At 33.7% G+C, this 19,965-nt stretch overlaps 1 protein-coding gene across 6 annotated transcripts in view; it reads left to right on the top strand.

The window, feature by feature from the left end:
* CTNNA3 (catenin alpha 3) overlaps nt 1–19,965 on the top strand; it is a 1,674,060-nt gene that overhangs the window by 1,125,924 nt on the left and 528,171 nt on the right. For all 6 annotated transcript variants that reach the window (XM_072756138.1, XM_072756135.1, XM_072756140.1 and 3 more), the window contains exon 11: nt 10,325–10,481. In XM_072756138.1, the coding sequence (XP_072612239.1) occupies nt 10,325–10,481 (157 nt within the window). The remainder of the gene's footprint in view (nt 1–10,324; nt 10,482–19,965) is intronic.

Raw genomic sequence — 19,965 nt, 5'->3', positions numbered from 1 at the left:
CAGGAGTGCCAGATAACCTGACCCTGTACTGGTTTGAACAGGCTCCATAAGGATGGAGAAATGAAGATCATTCGTAAAGAGAATTAGCATCAAATGTAGCCTTTATCAGTGAGCATGGGCAGTGAATGTAGTTGGGATAGCAGACACCAGATACAGAGGAATGGGTTGACGAGAGCTCTCAGCAAGTCCTGGGGCTTAAAGTTCTACTCCTCTAGGTCACTCAACTCATTTGCCTTTTTTACTTGCCTGACAAAACCCCAAATCGAAAAAATCATTTCTTTTTTTTTTTTTTTAGGTACTCAAATTGGAAAGGAAGAAGTAAAATTATCACTGTTCACAGATGACAGGATCTTATATTCAGAAAACCCTAAAGGTCACACACACAAACACAAACCATTAAGAGTTAATAAGTGAAGTTAACAAAATTACAGGTATCAACTCAATGCACAAAAGCCAAATAAACAATCTGAAATGGAAATTAAGAGAGCAGTTCCACTTACAATTGCATCACAAAGAATAAAATGCTTAGGAATAATTTTAAAGAAATTATTATTATACACTGACAGTAATAAAAAATGGCTGCATGAAATTAAGGAATATTTAAGTAAATGGAAGGACATTTTGTTTATGGATTATAAAACTTAGTAAGATAACAGTATTACCTAAAGCAATATGCAGATTTAATGCAATCCTCCTCAAAATCCCAACAATGATTTTATAGATACAGGACAAACACTTCTTTTTTTTTTTTTTTTTTTAAACTTTTATTTATTTATGATAGTCACAGAGAGAGAGAGAGAGAGAGGCAGAGACGCAGGCGGAGGAAGAAGCAGGCTCCATGCACCAGGAGCCTGATGTGGGATTCGATCCTGGGTCTCCAGGATCGCACCCTTGGCCAAAGGCAGGCGCCAAACCACTGCGCCACCCAGGGATCCCAGGACAAACACTTCTTAAATTCACATGAAATTTCAAGTTACTTCAAATAGCTAAAACAATCTTGAAAAAGAACAAAATTGGAGAACTCTCATTTCCTAATTTCAAAAACTATAAACTACAGTAATCAAATCAGTATGGTACTGGCTTACAAACAGACTTACAGAATTATAAACAAATGGAATAGAATAGACGGCCCAGACATAAATATTTGCATATCAGGCCTGCATTATTTTATTATATTTCACTTTATTGCAGTTCACAGATAATGTGTTTTGTTTTTTGTTTTGTTATTATTGTTGTTGCTGTTGCTTTATAAATCAAGGGTTTATGAGAACCCTGAATCAAGCAAATCTATTGCCACCATTTTTCCAGTAACATTTGTTAACTTGGCATTTCATGTCATATTGGCATTTCATGTCAACTTGGCATTTCATGTCATATTGTAATTCTAACAATATTCCAAAAATTTTTTAAACATTGTATTTGTTATGGTGATCTGTCATCAAGGATATTTGATGTTACTGGTGTAATCGTAACACCAGTTACAATTTGTTTTGGGGTGCCACAAACCATGCCCAGATAAGATGACAATTTTAACTGATAACTGCGTATGTTCTGACTGCTACACAGATTGGCCATTCCTCTGACTCTTCCTCTTAGGCATTCCTATTCCCTGAGATGCAACAATACTTAAATTAGGCCAATTGATAACTGTACAATAGCCTCTTAGTGTTCAAGTGAAAAGGAGATTTCCACACTCTCACTTTATTTAGAAAATGATTAAGCTGGGCAGCCCCGGTGGCCCAGCGGTTTATCGCTGCCTTCAGCCCCAGAGTGTGATCCTGGAGACCTGGGATCGAGTCCCGTGTCAGGCTCCCTGATGGAGCTTGCTTCTTTCTCTGCCTGTGTCTCTGCCTCTCTCTCGCTTTGTGTCTGTTATGAATAAATAAATAAAATCTTCAAAAAAAATGATTAAGCTTACAGAGAAAGGCATGTTAAAAAGCCAGGATAAGCCAGAGGCTAGGCCTTTTCTGCCAGGTAGTTAGCAAAGTTGTGAATGCAAAGGAAAATATTTTGAATGAATTACGAGTGCTATTCCAGTGAACACACAAATGATAGAAAGTGAAACAGCCTTATTGCTAATATGGAGAAAGTTTGAGTGGTCTGAATAGATCACAGTATGACAACATTTTCTTACGCCAAAGCTTAATCTAGAGCAAGACCCTAACTCTTTTCAATTCTGTGAAGGCTAAGAGAGGTGAGGAAGCTGCAGAAAAAAAAAAAATTGAAGTTAGCAGATGTGGTTCATGAGGTTTAAGGAAAGAAGTCATCTCTGTAAAATCAAAGTGCAAGGTAGGCAGCAGATGCTAATGTAGAAGCTGTAACAAATTATCCTGAAGATTAAACTAAGATCATTCACTAGGTGGCTATACTTAACAATAAATTTTCAATGTAGACAAAACAACCCAATATTGGAAGTAGATATTATCAAGGACTTTCATGGCTAGAGAGAAGTCAATGCCTGACTTCAAAGTTTCAAAGACAGGCTGACTCTCTTGTTAAGAACCAATGCAGCTAGTGACTAAGTTGAAGATATACCCATTTATTATTCCAAAAATTCTAGGACCCTTGAGAATTATGCTAAATCTATTCTGCCCACATTCAGTGAATGGAACAACAAAGCCTGGATGACAGCATATCTGCTTACAACATGATTTACCAAATATTTTAAGACCATTGTTGAGAACTACTACAAAGGTAAAAAGATTCTTTTCAAAATATTGCTGCTCATTGGCAATGCACCTGGTCACACAGAACTGTGATCAAGACATACAATGAGGGGATCCCTGGGTGGCTCAGTGATTTAGCGCCTGCCTTTGGCCCAGGGAACGATCCTGGAGTCCCAGGATCGAGTCCGAGTTGGGCTCCCAGCATGGAGCCTGCTTCTCCCTCTGCCTGTGTCTCTGCCTCTCTCTCTCTCTCTCTATGTTTATCATGAACAAATAAATAAATAAATCTTAAAAAAAAGATATACAATGAGATTAATGTTGTTTTCATCCCTGCTAACACAACCAACCATTCTGTGGCCCATGGATCAAGGAGTAACTTCAACGTTCAAGCCTTATTAAGAAATATGTTTCACAAGACTATAGCTACTATAAATAGTGATTTCTCTGATCGATCTGGGCAAAGTAAATTGAAAATCTTCTGGAAAGGATTCACCATTTGAAATGCAGTTATGAACATTTGTGATTCATGGGAAGAGGTAAAATATCAACATTAACAGTTTGGAAAAAGTTGATTCCAGCCCTCATGGATAACTTTTGGGGTTCAAGACTTCAGTGAAGGCAGTTACTACAGATATGATAGAAATAGTGAGAGAACTAGAGTTAGAAGTGGAGCATGAAGATGCTGCAATCTTTGATAAAACTTGAACAGAGGAGTCGCTTATTTTTCTTTCACTAACTTTAAAAAAAGTTAACTCTAGTATAATTAATATAAAGAATTATATTAGTTTCTTGGATTATATTAGTTTCAGTTGTACAATATAGCGATTTAACAATTCTATACATTGTTCAGTGTTCATCATGATAAGTGTACTCTTAATCCCCTTCATCTATTTACCCGTCCTCCCATCCACCTCCCCTATGGTAATTTATCAGTTTATTCTCTATAATTAAGAGACTATTTGGGGGTTTATCCATTTTTTTCTTTGTTCCGTTGTTTTGTTTTTTAAATTCCATATATGAGTGATTTTCTTTTTCTCTGACATCTCACTTATATTATACTCTCTAGATCCATCCATGTTGTTGCAAATTGCAAGATTTTATTATTTTTTTATGGTCATTAATATTCTGTAATATATATATGTCTACAATAGACACGGGTTCTTTTTATAATTTGGCTATTGTAAATAATGCTACAATAAACATAAGGGAGCATATATTTTTTCAAATTAGTGTTTTTATACTCTTTGGGCAAATAATAGGGGAATTACTAGATCATATGATAATTCCATTTTTAAATTTTTGAGGAAGCTCCATACTATTTTCCATGGTGGTTGCACCACTTCACATATCCACTAACTGTGCACAAGAGTTCCTTAACAAAGGAGTTGTTTCTTTTGGATGACTAAAGAAAGTGGTTTCTTGAGATGGAATCTACTCCTGGTTAAGATTCTGTGAAAATTACTGAAATGAAAACAAAAGATTTAGGATATCATGTAAACTTAGTTGAAAAAGCAGTGACAGAATTTGAGAATATTTGACTCAATTAAAAAAAATATCCTACAGTGGGTAGATGCTGTAAAACAGCATCACATTCTATAGAGAAATTCTTTACGAAAGGTAGAGTCAATTAATGAAGCAAACTTCATTCTTGTCTTATTTTAAGAAATTCACACGGTCATCTCAACCCTCAGCAACCACCGCCCTGGTCTATCATCAGCCATCAACATCAAGCAAGACCTTCTATCAGCAAAAACATCAGTCACTGAAAGCTCAGATGATGGTTAGCATGTTTTTAGCAATATTTTATAATTAAGGTATATACATGGTTTTTTTTTTTCTTAGAGATAATGTTGTTGTACACTTAATAGACTATAGTTTGCACTGGAAAAAAAATTTCATTTGACTTACTTTGTTGTAGTTGCCTAGAACAGATTCTGTAATATCTCTAAGTTATGGTTATATGATTTTTGACAAAGGTGCCAAGACCTTTCAAAAGATAAAGAACAGTCTGTTGAACAGATAGTACTGGGAAAGCTGGATATACACATGAAAAGAATGAAGTCGGACCCTTCCCTTGCACATGTACAGAAATTAATTAAAAATGGATCTAAGATCTTAATATACCAGCTAAAACTGCAGAATTCAAGAAACCATTGGGCAAAATCTTCATGTTACTAAATTTGGTAAAGATTTCTTGCATATAACACCAAAAACACAGGAAAGTAAAGAAAAAAGTAGATCAGTTAGACTTTATTAAAATGAAGACCTTTTGTGTAACAGAGGGCACTACCAAGGGAATAAAAAGGCAAAACTCAGAATGGGAGAAAATATTTGCAAATCATATATCTGAAAAGAGATTAATATCCAGAAATATTTTAAAATCCCTAAAACTCAACAACCAAAGAAACAATTGAATTTAAAAATGATCAAAAGTTTCAAATAGCCTTTTCTCTAAAGAAGATATACAAATGGCCAATAAGGGAGTCCCACGTTGGGCTCCCTGCAGGGAGCCTGCTTCTCCCTCTGCCTGTGTCTCTGCCTCTCTCTCCCTCTGTGTCTCTCATGAATAAATAAATGAAATCTTAAAAAAAAGAAAAACAAAAAACAAAAAACAAATGGCCAATAAGGCCATGAAAAAATACTTAACATCTCTAATCATTAGGGAAATACAATAAAAACCACAATGAGATACCACTTCACACCCATTATGGTGGATATTATTTTCTTAAAAAAAGAATATAATTTTTGGCAAATATGAAGGGAAAATGGAACTTTTGTGCATTGTTGAAATGTAAAAAGCTGCAGCCATTGTGGAAAATAGTATAGAATTTCCTAAAAAAGTTGAATATAAAAATATCATATGATTCAGCAATTCTCTTTTTAGATATACATGTTAAACATTTAAAAATCAAGACTCAACCACAAATTTGTAAATCAATGTTCATAGCGGCATTGTTCATAACAATCAAATGGTGGAAATGACCCACTTTTCATCACCAGAAGAATAAGTAAGCAAATATGATATGTACGTATAGTGGAATATTATTCAGCCTTAAAAAGAAATGAAGTTTTGACACATTCTACAACATGGATGAACCTTGAAGATATTATATGTGGAAAATATAGACACAAAATATCAAACATCATATGATTCCACTTCTGTAAGGTATCTAGAATATTCCAATTTGTAGAGAGAGAAAGTAGAATACTGCGTTTCAGGAACAGTTTATAAATATAGTAATAACTATGACTGACATGATAGGTGTACTAAGAAGCAATGGTGAATGAGACATAGTCCCACCCACCTATGAAAGAGGCTCATGTGAAGCAGAAATGTGTATAAACAATCATGCAATACCATAACAATCTTGTTATATGAAAAAAGAGCTTTTCAAACACAGAATACAATTCAGTTACCTGGTTAGAGAGAATAGGTCAAGATTCACAGTATATAGTAACATTTCAGCAGGTTTTTAGAGGTGGGAAATATTTCTTGAGATGGACCAGAGCAGGAAAAGGAACGAACAAGGATGTTAAGGAGGTTTCAGTTGTAAAATTAAAACCATAGTGGTGTAAAGATACATGGTATCACCAGAAAATGGAGCTTAAGACAGTATGTCTGGAACATAGGCTAAAATGAGGTTGATGGAGGGAGGTTAATTTTTCCACCACAGTGAACTTGCAGGGAAGGTTTTTAGACTGTAAATCAGAGAAAGGGAATTTGGATTTTATTTTTGGTCAACTAGGATTCTATCAAAGGTTATCAGCAAAGGAAGGTCACTTCCACATTTGAAAAAGAAATGTGTTTGTAGTAAGGAGAATGGCTTGGAATAAACCTGGAATCAGGTAACTACTGAGAAGGCTATTAAAATAGTCCTGTTAAAATATAATAAGCTCTTGAAGTTAAAGAGACTCTTTGAAGCGTGAGCTGACTAGGTGATTCACAGGGTCGGGGGGGATTCTGACATGGACACATCTCTACTATAATCTGAAGAAAAATCCCTCAGAAAGTAACATATCTCATTCACCTTTAGTTATGCATGAAGAGGATTTGAGAATTGTCTTCTTCCCCTCCAGAAATATAGCTAAAATGCTAGGAGTGTGACATTGGGAAGAAGATTTCTTCTTCCTTAAAGAGGGTTAGCACATCTTCTGAATTTTGTCAGCTTTTAGATTTAAGCTAAATATTGGGAGACTCAAGTAGGATAAAGTTTTCTCGTAGTGTGTACTGTTGAATCAGATAAATTGGATCAGGAGCAGAACTGAAAATGTCCTTACAAAATATAGCCTGTCTTATATTCATGACTCCATATTTCCACTGAGGGTTCCACACCAGTACTTTAAGAGTATGCCTTTCTGTGAAGGCATAATTTCAGCACAACCACATGTTTACACAGTTGTCCAATTGCAGGGACAATGAAACACCAGAGACCAGAGCCTTTGCACTGTACACAAACGTACATTGTAAGTTAATAGGTTAATAAAACTCTAAAACTGAAGCCAAGGAATATTGCGCAGTAGTTATTTCTAAAAAGAGTGTGTTTCCTTAAAATTCAATGTGTTCCCCTTTCATAAAAAAGAAATAAAAGGAAAGAATATCAACATAATATTTTTAAGCAACCAATTTCTCCCCTCCTCTACCTCCAATAACTCATTGCAAGTCACTTAAGTAAGGGGCAGTAACCCCCCCCCCCCCCAAAGGGTTACTGAGCAGAAAATGATTCTTTTTATTCTTATTGCCCCCCTATTTTGGTGAAATCTGAATCTTGTGTCCAATATTCTGCTACACCATCAACTCCTATTTTCCAAACCTGAAAGCTAAAACAGTTTTCATTATTCTTGACTTTCCTACAGCATTTAACCCTTCGAAAAGATTTCCTTGCTCGTCTCTTTAATACCTTTGTTTTCTACCTCCTTCTTGATGATTCCTTCTCTCATCTTTATCCCTTCCAGTTTATTTTTTCCTTCTATATGTTGCGACTTCTCAAAGGTATGTTCTCTTATTATTATTTTCTTTTTCTTCCAAATCTTCTCAGAATGAGAATGCCAGGCCAGTAGCATCACTAATACCAGGGAACTTGTGAGAAATGCAAATTATGAGGCCCCAAAGCACATCAGCTGAATCAGAAACTCTAGAGTATGAGTTCAGGGATATGTGTTTCAACAAGCCTGCCAAGTGATGTAGGCTGAAGTCTAAGAATCACTGCTATGTTATAATTGTCTGGCTTTTGGCTGATTGCCCTACTTGATTGTGGGCTGTTTTAGGAACTATGGTAGACTCTCGGGGTGCCTAGGTGGCTCAGTTGGTTGAACACCAACTCTTGGTTTCAGCTAAGGCCCTGATCTCAGGGTCCTAGGATGGAGCCTTACACTGGGCTTTTTGCTTAGCCTGGAATCTGTTTAAGATTCTCTCTCTCCTTCTGCCCCTCCTCCTGCTCATGCTGGCGTGCTTATATTCTCTCTCTCTCTCTGAAATAAATAGTTTTTTTTTTTCAAAAAAGAAGAAACTATGGTGAAATCATTTTGATTGTGATGTCAGTATCCAGTGTAGAGTCTCCTACATTATTGCTATGTAAAACTAATTTGTTTCAATGCATGGACAAATAAATGGCTAAATAAATGACAACTTTTTTATGAGCTCCAATTCCATATCTCAGGTAACTGTGTGATTTGTATGGAGAGCCGAGTCACTTCAAAGTCAACTTCTCTAATAGGAAAGTTGAGATCTAACACCTCTCATCAACACTGTCTTCCAAAACAATTGTATATGTTTGTTTCTGTAACCCTGACTGACTTTTTAGCTCTCTGAACTCTCCTCCATTAAGATTAAAATAATTTTCCCCATTACTCATAGAAAAACCTTAGTAATCATCTTTCTTTGAAGAATAGCTTCATTTATGCTGACCATACAATTAAAATATATTCACCATAAAAAAATCTGAAAAATTCAGTTACGCACACAAATAAATAAAAAGGACTGGAAATTCCACCCATCCAAGAAAACCAATGTTAGTTGGTGTGTGTATTCATTTCACTTTTATTCCTAGCATGTTTGCATTTCACTGTTTGTCATTTCACTGGAGCATAATGCTTTCTAATCTACTGATATTGTACTATATTGGATGTGTTTTCATGTCCTTAGAAAGTATTTTCCACAGATTTCTTAATGATAGCATGATATTTTTTGGCAGAAATTGACCTATCCTCATCCTTAATTAATTGGAATTTCCATCAAAACCTTTTCATTACCTCCACCCTTGCTGTCCAGGCTCTATCTTACTCCTACTGCAGTAGCCTCCTATGCCAGATGAATTTTTCTAAAGTTTAGTTCTGAGCAAATTGCTTCAAAGTCAAAATGACTCCCCACTGCCTTCCAAATAAGGCTATAGTCCTGAGGAGGACCATCAAGGACTCCTGTTGATTTCTTTTGCACACCCAAGCCTCTAGGTGAGACTGCTCACCATTCTCACAGCATTTCCTTTATTTTCACTCCTTTTGAATTTTCCACTTCTCTGTTCCATCAGTCGTTTCTAAAGGTGATTTTACCCAAATGGCTGCTTCAGTGTGAGGCCATGCTACAATCACCACCTCCTACCATCAACACTGCTCCATTTCTTATCCCCTTTCTCTGGTCTTTCCTCCTTGGTTCTTACAACTACCTAACAGACCATATATTTTACTTATTTAACTTGGTAATTGCTTCTGGGCCTCAACTGTAATAAAAGCTCCATGAAAGCAATGATTTTTATTTCTCTCGTTTATTGCTGTAAATGAAATCTACACCAACTAGTTCATACATAAGATGCACTCAATATATTTGAAATACTGAATGAATGAATGGATGGATGGATGGATGAATGAATGAATGAATGAAAAAATTAATTAATAATGAATATTTACTTGCAAAATTCTGCAAGACCTCAAGGAAGTCAAAGCTCTATCGTGGTGCTTTGCACATAGTACATGTTCACAATGGAGTTGTGCAATGTGAATCCAAATAATCAGTTAAAATGTTACACTTCCCTGAAACTTGTATTTAAAACTTCTTTTGGGGCATATGGGCATATAGGCTCAGTTGGTTAAGCGTCTGCCTTTGGCTCAGGTCATGATCCTGGGACCTGGGATTAAGTCCCGCTTGGGCTTCCTACTCACTGGGGAGCCTGCTTCTCCCCCTGCTTGTGCTCTCTCTCACTCTCTCATAAATAAATAAATAAAATCTTAAACAAAACAAAACAAAAACTTTGCTTAAGGTGATCCTCCTGCTCTCTAGAGAGTAGTGATCATTATTTGTGATTATGACATGTATTGCATACTGAACTGAGTTATATATTGCCCTTCCCATTGAGTAATAAAGCAACTCTTTAAAGGCAGATACCAATTATCTTTGAAGCTCTTGCAGTTTTTAGTGCATTGACATTCAATAAATAGTTCTAAAAATAATTAGATCATTGCCACAAATAAAATAATAATTTTAAAAGCAAAGAGTTATTTGCGAGGGCATTTTACCATTTTCCCTGTTGTTAAAGATGTACATATTTTATTTTTAAAAGAATATAGTTCTTTTAAAATTTTAAAATCTTTTTAAATTCTTATTTTTTAAGAATAGTTATCTGGTAACTATTACCAAAGAAATCACCATGTAAACATTATCTTTGCAGATCATTAATGCTGCACTTGCTTTGGCTGCAAGACCCAAAAGTCAAGTGGTCAAAAAAACCATGGAAATGTACAAGCATACATGGGAGAATCATATCCATGTCCTCACTGAAGCTGTAGATGACATTACAAGCATTGATGACTTCCTTGCTGTATCTGGTACGTTTTTGATCTTTTAATTTATACATTTGCTCTTGTCAATTTTCTGAAACAGGATAATTCTGAATATAATTAATTTTATGCAGTATAATGAGACTCTTTTTAATGATCATCTTTCTTGAAACAAAGTACTGCTATGTGTGATCTACTCTAGGATAATGAACCTCATGCCTTGTAATCCTTACAACTCAACAATTTACACTGTCTCTAAAAGAAACTCCTATTCATAGGCAAAGAATAATTGAAAATAGTAGCTGGAAATCTTAGGCATTCTCTGACTTTTTGAATAAACAATTCTCTCCTCCTTTAATATATTTATATCTTTTGATTTCTTTTCTGACAGAATTTTTCTCCACTCAGAAAAAGAAATATATATATATATTTATATTTATATATTTTATATATAATATATATATGCTAGAAAGAAAAAGTCTTCATTGATTTGAGATATCATATATACTTCAACTTCCAGTATATGTATTTAAATAATGGTGATATAATCAAATAATAAGTCTAAACATCTAACTACAGCAGTTATAGATGGGCTTGAGATTCCATATCAAACCTAGGTGATTCTTTTATCACAGACTGGAATAGCATCCCATGGTATTACAAAATTAGTCTCATAAAGCCATAGTCTCAGAAGCAAAACTCAAGTTTTTGATTATATTTTATAACAGCAAAGAACTAAATACTTTTTCATCTTTTTTTATTTTCTTAAAAATTAAGCCTCTCGAGGGGGGAGGGGAGGAAATTAAGCCTCTCTTTAAAATAAATTACATTTTTGGGCACCTGGCTGGCTCAGTGAGAAAAGTCTGTGACTCTTGATCTCAGGGTTCTGAGTTTGAGCCCCTTGTTTAGGTGCAGAGATTATTCAAATAAAAAAATACATTTTTCCTTTATTTTGAAAGATGTTGTGATTAAATTTTTTATAAAATGCATATTCTCATGAATTTTTAACGTCATTTTATCTTTTAAAAGTTTCTGATATACTTTGTCTAATCTGTGGATTTCATTACTTTCTTGCATGTAGTATTCTCTTCTTGAACAATAGTCTGGAAACCTGGTGTATTTTCTTGATACATCAATGAAAAGAATGAAAGAAAATTTTAAAAGAAATTTTAAAATTGTTTTATTTTTGTAGAGCTGAAAACTTTGAAAATAATAGAAAATGTATGGATGAAAATATTAACATACCTTGATCCCACTATTCATAAATAACAACCATGGATATCTGATTTTTTTCCATCTAAGTATGTGTGTGTGTGTGTGTGTGTATATATATATATATATATATTACATATTATTTATGTGTTTAACCATATTTATGGTTTTAAATAATTGTGTCATGAGGTATATAATAAATATTTGGCTGAATTTTCCCACATCCTTATACACTTATCAAAAAAATCTGTTCTTCTTTCATTAGCAATTAGATAAATTACAATTTTAATCATTATAAACAATGCTATGTTAAGCATAGTTTTGTCTGTTTGCGGTCTTCTTAGTATAGATTTTGTGCTATGTGTATCCAAGCAAAATCTTATATTGGGGCAATCTTTCATTTAATTATTAAATGCTAGATTCTGTTTTTAATTAGTTCTTTTGGTTACAAAACGAAGAAACCTTCTCACACTACTCTATGTAAAGGCAGTTTATTATAGGTATACTAATGACACAGTAGGGAGAAGCTCCTGGACACACAAGAATGGGAACTGTAATTGGCCTGTCCTTGCATGATTGGAGCTGTGGGAAGCCTGAGATCTGAGCAAGTCTGTAGGTCCTTAGAGAAGTAGCTCATGCTTTTTCTTTTCAGTGCTCGATTAACCTGACCTACCAGCATTCTGAGTCTGCTACTTTCTGTGAACTGCTTTAGCACTTCAGCATGTTTTGCCTACCCATAACAGAAAACTCATATGGAAGTTTTCTAAATAACAAAAATCTTTAATTACCTCAAGTAACTAGATGTTTAAGATAGTTGATTCTAGACTGACTAGTACAAACATACAAAGGGCTTAGATAGGAATAGTCAAGATATGGGAGTAATAGAATTTTATAACTAACATTGTTTAGAGTTGTCAGTACAGGATAATAATTGAAAAGTGGATTAATATTTAATGTGTTTCATTATTGTTTTAAAATTCTCTACAGATAATGCACTTCATTATTTTCTATACTCAGGGCAAATTGTTCCTACTTTCCTGCCCTTTGGATGCTCTAGTTGGTAGTGGTCTACGGTTATTAATGACCTATGTTGACATCTCTGGATTCTACTGACCTTCCTTCAAGGTTGTATCTCAGAGCATTACATCTCAAAGCATCGTATAATGCTACCTAAAGCAGGAAGGCAAAGTAGCTTGTTGACTTTATCAGGAGGAAATCTTTACTGGGTGGCTTCCATCAGACTTTTTTTTATGTGTCTTAGGTCAAAACTTGTTCCTGTACCTACCCCTGCACCAACTGCTGGCAAAAGGAATTGGGATTTCCATGATGGGCTTAGAAGGGTGGTAAATGGTTAATAACTGACTAGGGGCCAGAGGAAATGGTATTCCTAATTTGTAGTGCTTCCCGATTTCTGTGCCATAAATACTGCCATATTGGCAGGTTTTAAGCTACCAATTGATGTCACTGAATAGATGCATAAAAACAACTCTTGAGAGTTGATATAACAGATTCTAGCAGATTATTGGGCTTAGACTGGTCATAATTCAACCTTTCTGACTAATTACTAACTCTGCCAACAAAATCAGAAGTCTCATGAGCAAAGAAAGAAGGGAAAATGGCTATTGACTAGAGACAAAATTTGTCTACCTTAGGCACTCAGTGGCATTCGCTCCTTTCTCAGATTTCTTTGTTTTCACAAACTTTTTTTTTAAAGATTTTATTTATTTATTCATGAGAGACAGTCCCCCAAAGTAATCCATTATTGCTCAATTGCTACTTAGATTTTGAATAACTGTCTATACTTTCATGACTAAAGAATAGTTTGGGCATGTGAACTGGAATTTATCATGTATCATCCCATGTACTCACAGGCAAGTTCTTTTAAGATGCTCTCATTTGAATGAACAATAGATATCCTGCAGGACTATTGTTTGAACATTATGAAGTCGATTTTTAGAAAAGCCATAATTAGGAGTCCTCTTTTGACTTTGTCAAAATCAGATTTGAGAATTTTTATCAGAACTTTAAGGTAGAGCTGGAGTACACATCAATAATCTTACTGATGAAATAAAAAGCACTAAGGGCTTGCTTCTTAGACTTGTATATGAAGGTAATTAATATTTCCTAAATTCTGAAGATGCCCTAGATATGTACTTACAAAGACTCTGAATGATAAAATAGACCTTTAATAAAGAATTTTCTAAAATTGCCTCACTGAACATGTGTTCACACACATATGTTACCATATGATTTGCAATAGACGCAACTTTCAGAAACTTTCAGCAAAAACAGAATCAAAGTTATTACCAGCATTTCATTTGTATTTAGTTATTTCTGGGCAGTGTCTCAACTGTATGCACATTCATTTAATAGGTGTAATTTGGATAAATAAAAATCCTTAATATGGTGGATCCTGTGGGAAATTTTATAGATTAGATGAGGGATTAGAAGAAAAGTTTCTCCTTGACATACAATACTCCCCCTCATACTTGTAATTCTAAGATATGCTCCTGAGCATTCTGAAAAGACCAAAGTTCTAGCAAGAGATGAAGGTGTTTTAGGCAGGAAAAGCAAGATGCTTCTTACCTACATTTTCTCCAGAAGTAGGAAAAATGAAAAAAAGTATGCCTCCTTCTAAATACAAGATCTGAAATCATGAAGTCATGTATCTGAGCTTGCAAGTTTGTGTTGGCATAGTTTTAGGGACTTTAATAGCATCCTGGAGAATCTTAACAGAACAGTAAAAACCTGTGCTTACAGAGTGGCTCCAGAGCTTGTGCTGTGAACAATTTATGTATATTTGAGAAATACAGCTAAGAATTACATTCTTACAAAGCATATATATAATTCCTACTAAGATTTCACCACTAAAGGAAATCCTATAGATGAGGCATCAAGATAGTGGACTATATCCCATATCCCTAAAATCCATGGGAAACAAAAGAAAAGAAGAGTCCGGAGGGGGTTAAGTATGCTTAGGATTGATGATTTTGTCATTTCCTACCAAATTTATGATCTTAGAGAAATAACTTCTACTCACTAAATGCCCTTCTCTAAAATGTTCATAATTATATCATTTTGCTATGGTCTGAAATTTTGTGTCCTCCCAAATTCCTATGTTGAAATCCTAGTGTCCTACGTGAAAGTATTAGAAGGCAGAGCCTTTGAGTAGTACTTGGGTCAAGAGGATAAAGCCCTTGTGAAAGGGATTAATGTTCTTATAAATGAGACCCCACAGAAATCCCTAGCCCCTTCCAGTATGTGAGAATATCGAGAATATAGAGAAGGCATTGGAGTGAACTGGAAGAGGGCTCTCACCAGAATGCAGTCTTGCTGGTGCCTCGATCTTGGACCTTCCAGTCTCTACAACAGTGAGAAATAAATCTATTGTTTATAAACTACCCAGTCTGTATTATTTTGTTAGAGGATGCTGCAGTGATTAATACTTATTTATATAAATAAATTTTATTTAATATTTATTTAATAAATGTGTACTGAGCACCTAGTAGGTGATGAGACTTCTAAATCCTGGAGATAGAACAAGGTAACAAACAAAACAACATATGTCTTATCACTCACATTTTCACATCGTTGGAAGAATTAAGAAAATGATATATTTCAAATGCTTTGAAAAGTTATTAGGTCATAGAAAGTGGCCCATTAAGAGAGAGACATTATTACTAGCATCACTGGCAGGCCATTGCTAAAATTTAAAGCAGGTATATAGATTAAAGATATATAGACAAAAGATAAAACAGGTTTATAAAGATAAACCTCTTTAAAGGAGCTACCTTGTTAAATCCTCCCAATAGTTAGTACATTATAGTTTATCAAAATAACTTAAGAATTATCTTGCAAACTATGTTATATAGCTATCACATGTCAAGACATTAAAAATGCCAAATATTGATGAGATATAGTAAAATGAGGACTCTGACATACTGCTTCTGGGAAGATAAATTATTATAATCTGGTTGAAGAACAAGTAGCACTATGTGGTACCTGGACTATTTTGCCACAAATATCTTTTGGTATATACATTGGAGAAAGTTGTACACTTATTCATAAAGAAAATTTGTACAAGTATGATCATTATGGGTCTTTTTAAATAGTGAAAGTTTGAAATAATTTAAACACCTATCAGTAGGAGAATGAATAAATAGCAGCAAACATAGTAGTTAAAATAAACTTGTTTCATATGTCAATGGAACAGATTTTTTTAAGCCATATTGAGTAAATTATCAAGTTATGTGCAATGTGAACAATAGAGTGCCATAAATACTGCACATAACAAATACATGAGAGTGGTTAACTCTGGAGAAGGAGTTGGATGAGACTGAGAAAGAGTACATGTGGGACTTCGGTTGTAATGTTTTTTTCTTTAAAAGTAATATCAGAACAAAATCTCATAAAAATAACATCCATTATTATGGAAATACATAGATTATTTTTTGTATTTTATTATGTGTTCTACATTTCTTAAAACTTTATGATAAAGAAGTTACAGGAGAAATAAATGCCAAGGTGCAAAGACAAGCGACATGTTTGATTGTGTGCCTGGGGTAACACAGTGATTTCCCCAGGCAACTCATATCCAACACCTCTAACTCACCAAATAATGGAGATCATCCAGTGTTCTTGAACTTTATTGTGAATCTCAGTAATACAGTTTAAGAAAATGCTTTGTGAAGGTTAACCTAAACTTGTATCATTCAGGGTCAGATTTTGATGGGATATTTTGTGAGAAATTACACCATTTTTTTCACCTTGTTTTGTGGGTGAGGGTATCAAAATAATGGCCAGATTTTTAAAAACTGTGAAATATTTCAAGCATCCATAAAAGTCTAGAGTGTATAGAATAATAAACAATGTAATCTTACCATGAAGCTTTACGAAACTTTAACTTTTGTCGTACTTGTTATTACATGTAAAATTGAAGACCTGTGTATAACCTTTCCTAGAATTTTATAAATTTCCCTTTACTAAGGATTTTGATGAAAGCTCTTGCCTCTTGATAAGCAGATCTGCATGATAGACATTTTCCTTCTTTTGGATTAGATCTAAGGCATCAGAATAACCAGAATCTGTTTTAAGGAATAGAAACTTCTTACTTTGGGCATATGAAAACTCAAAACTAAAGCTCAAAGCTATTCCATAGCATCTTGACAGCATGATTTAAGTGACATTCTATGCTACCATCTTTATGGCAATTGTGATAGTAAGTATTGGAGGAATGAATGAATGTCTTTGAAGCAAGCACCCAACATGCACTTTGGTATTGACAAGTTAATCATTTATTGTGTTTAACAACAAAAATTTATTGACAATTTCTATTTACCTTAGAGATAACAATGATGAGTAAGACATATTGGACTTATTTATAAGGGATCTATAGGCTAGTGGAAGAAACAAGCCCTCCATTATAATGTGGTAAAATAGTTTCTGTTGGGAAAGACACCAATGCTGTCTTTTTCTCAGCAAAGGAATTGTGTGACAGTTGGTCTTTGAAACCTAATCATCTAAAAATTTTTACTTTATTTTGTGATTACTGTTTCATATGTTAGCATTTAATAGCTTGTTATAAGGACCTATGGAGTTTAATAAGAAGAAGATTCAAAGCAAAATCCATGTTTACTATATTATTTTAATCATCTCTGTAATAATTATGGATTATAGCAATCAATTTTCAATCTGTTTTCCATAACAATTTTTAAAAGGTATAATTAACAAGAATCTACAAATGACTTAATCATTTAAACATCCACTTATAATTTTATATGTGCTTATTTTCTTCCTACACCATAGATTTTCTTGGAGGGAATCAGCTGGTTTGAAATTTCAGGTTTTCATAACACAAGTACTTGTTGAATGATACTTTTAGAATATGACTATTAAAAAATCTAAGCCAGAAAAAAGATATACTTGAAACTGCCAAAAACCTAACACTTAATTTTAATATATTGATTTTAAAATATCCAGTGCCATCCAGACCAGCTGCCTTTTCAATGTAGTCTATTTTAGGACATTTCAGATGTGGCTGAAGTGTAGGGTTTTTGTTTGTTTATAAAGTCCAAATAGTATATGTGAGAAATGGTCATGAGAGGAATGAAAAATTGGTGTTTTGTGTATCTCAATAATTCAATATATTATAGCAACATTTAAATTTCTGTGGCATCATTTAATATCTTCTTGCAAGTTTGCATCTACCATTTTGATGGTGATTTATGTACTTTGTTTCCTACATTTAAATCCTCTTCACCTAACTACATGGGAAATTTTTATAAAAACAGAGATATTCACTCTTGACATTTTCTTTGTGAACTGAGTTATAAAATGTAGTTATTTAAAGCTATATACATTGTTTATGATCAGTACATTTTAAGGTAACATCATATTCAAAGTATAAAAACCAGATAGAGAACAGTGGAGACTTATTCTATATTATAGATCAGTTCTATATAGGTCTGTTCTATCATTAACAACAACAACAACAAAAAAGTGTGGTGCTTGTATTAAAAGTACTTTATTAAAGCATGATATAGTTACACTGTCACAATTAAAAAAATTTATAATTTTTCTGCATCAATATTTATATAGTTCTAATAGCTGTTCCATAGTGTGTGTGTGTTTACTTTGGTGCATGACTTTTGTAATTTTTTTTTTTTTTTTTTTTTTTAGAAATGCTACGCTTAATATGTGTGGAAACATTTATCCCAAGAATTCTAAGAGTTTTATAGATATATTCTCATTTATTTTTCCACCTAGAAAGAATTTGGGTGCTATAATGATGTTTAATATATAGAAGCCTGTCACAAAGAATTCCTGAATTGTTCAAGTTCTCTAGGACCATATAATATTGATGTTACTTTTAGCTACTCTCCAATATAAATGGTACATAAAAGCACCTCTTTTTCAGAAAAGCCTATTATCCACTATTAAAAATTATCTTTCCTCTCAAATTAGTTTTTGACTATTTTTTTTTTCAGTGTCAAAATATGGAGGTCATGTTTAGACCATAATTCTGCGTTTTTCCATCTGGAACTTTCTTGAATCAGGGAGAAAGATATACTTAACTCTTAAGGCTAAATTTTGATTTGTTACTCATTCAACTTTTGAGTCAATTAACAAAAGCTCAAATCTTTTCCTCTCTAAGTCATCGGTTGCCCATAAGGACACAGCTGAACAATTTTGTAGATCATGATAAAGCAAAATTAATATCCCTTTGACCTAGACTAAATGGTTTGAACAGGAATATGAGACTTTTTTCCTCTCTTATCAGAAGTTAGTGAGATTCTGGGAGGAGAATTGAAATGTGAAGAAAACAAAACAATTAAAAAACACTCAAAACATCAGATTAGTAAAGATGAAGTCAAAGAAAGAGAAGCAACCAAACACAGTGGATGTGTGCTTATTGTTAGGTTTTACCTCATTGCGGTGTTTTACATGATGTTTGGTATACTGCAGATACTTAATAATCATTTGTTTAATTAAATCTGTTTTACTTAATAAATTCTTATTTTATATCTACAGGAGTAACCTTCAAGTAATTGAGGGTAGATTTACTTTTTACATTTCAGGACCTCCCTAACACAGGCTTTAAGGGAGAAGCCAATGTATATATAATACAACTATTCTAGGCGACTGCAAATATTAAGCAAAGCTATGCAAAGTGATTTCCTTGTTGGTATAATAATGCTGTTTCCAAATCAAGGCTTTGCCTAGCTGTGTAATTGCCCAGACTGATCACTGTGCACCTTTCACCAAGGTAAAAGATTAAGCTTATTTCCTCTAGTGCTAAAGATTTGTGTGCTAAGATCTTTATTTCCTAATGTAAAACCTGATGTTTTAATTTTGATATTATAACTCACTAAACTTAGATTTTTTTTCTGCTTAATTAGGCACTAACAAGTGATATGAAATGTGGGATTTATATGTATTTCAAACATTTTATGACTCGTACCTAAATGATTGCCTTGACAGTAGAGGAGAAAACTTTAAGGTGCCTTTGGAAAAATACCTGTGAACAAAATAAAAATCTTGTTATTGCCACATTTTAAATGTTATCTGGCTGAGCACTATTGAATTGTCAGAATTTTAAGTAGTAAGTAAAAATTCAATTTATCTGCCAGTGACATATGTAAGAAGTTATAAAGAAGCACACATTTACTGTGATTCTGCTGGAAGTTCGGTACTTTTTTCCCCTCTGGAAATACAAAAGAGTATTTTGTGTAGGCTCTTTACTATTCTCTGGGCTTTTTAAATAAAATCAATTAAAATTGAAAAGATGTTGTCAGAAATATGATTTATTTAGCAAACAGGA

This window comes from Vulpes vulpes, chromosome 4 (assembly GCF_048418805.1).
Source record: "Vulpes vulpes isolate BD-2025 chromosome 4, VulVul3, whole genome shotgun sequence".
NCBI lineage: Eukaryota > Metazoa > Chordata > Mammalia > Carnivora > Canidae > Vulpes > Vulpes vulpes.
Note: the sequence above shows the minus strand (reverse complement) of the source record. Positions and strands in the feature narration are given on the sequence as shown.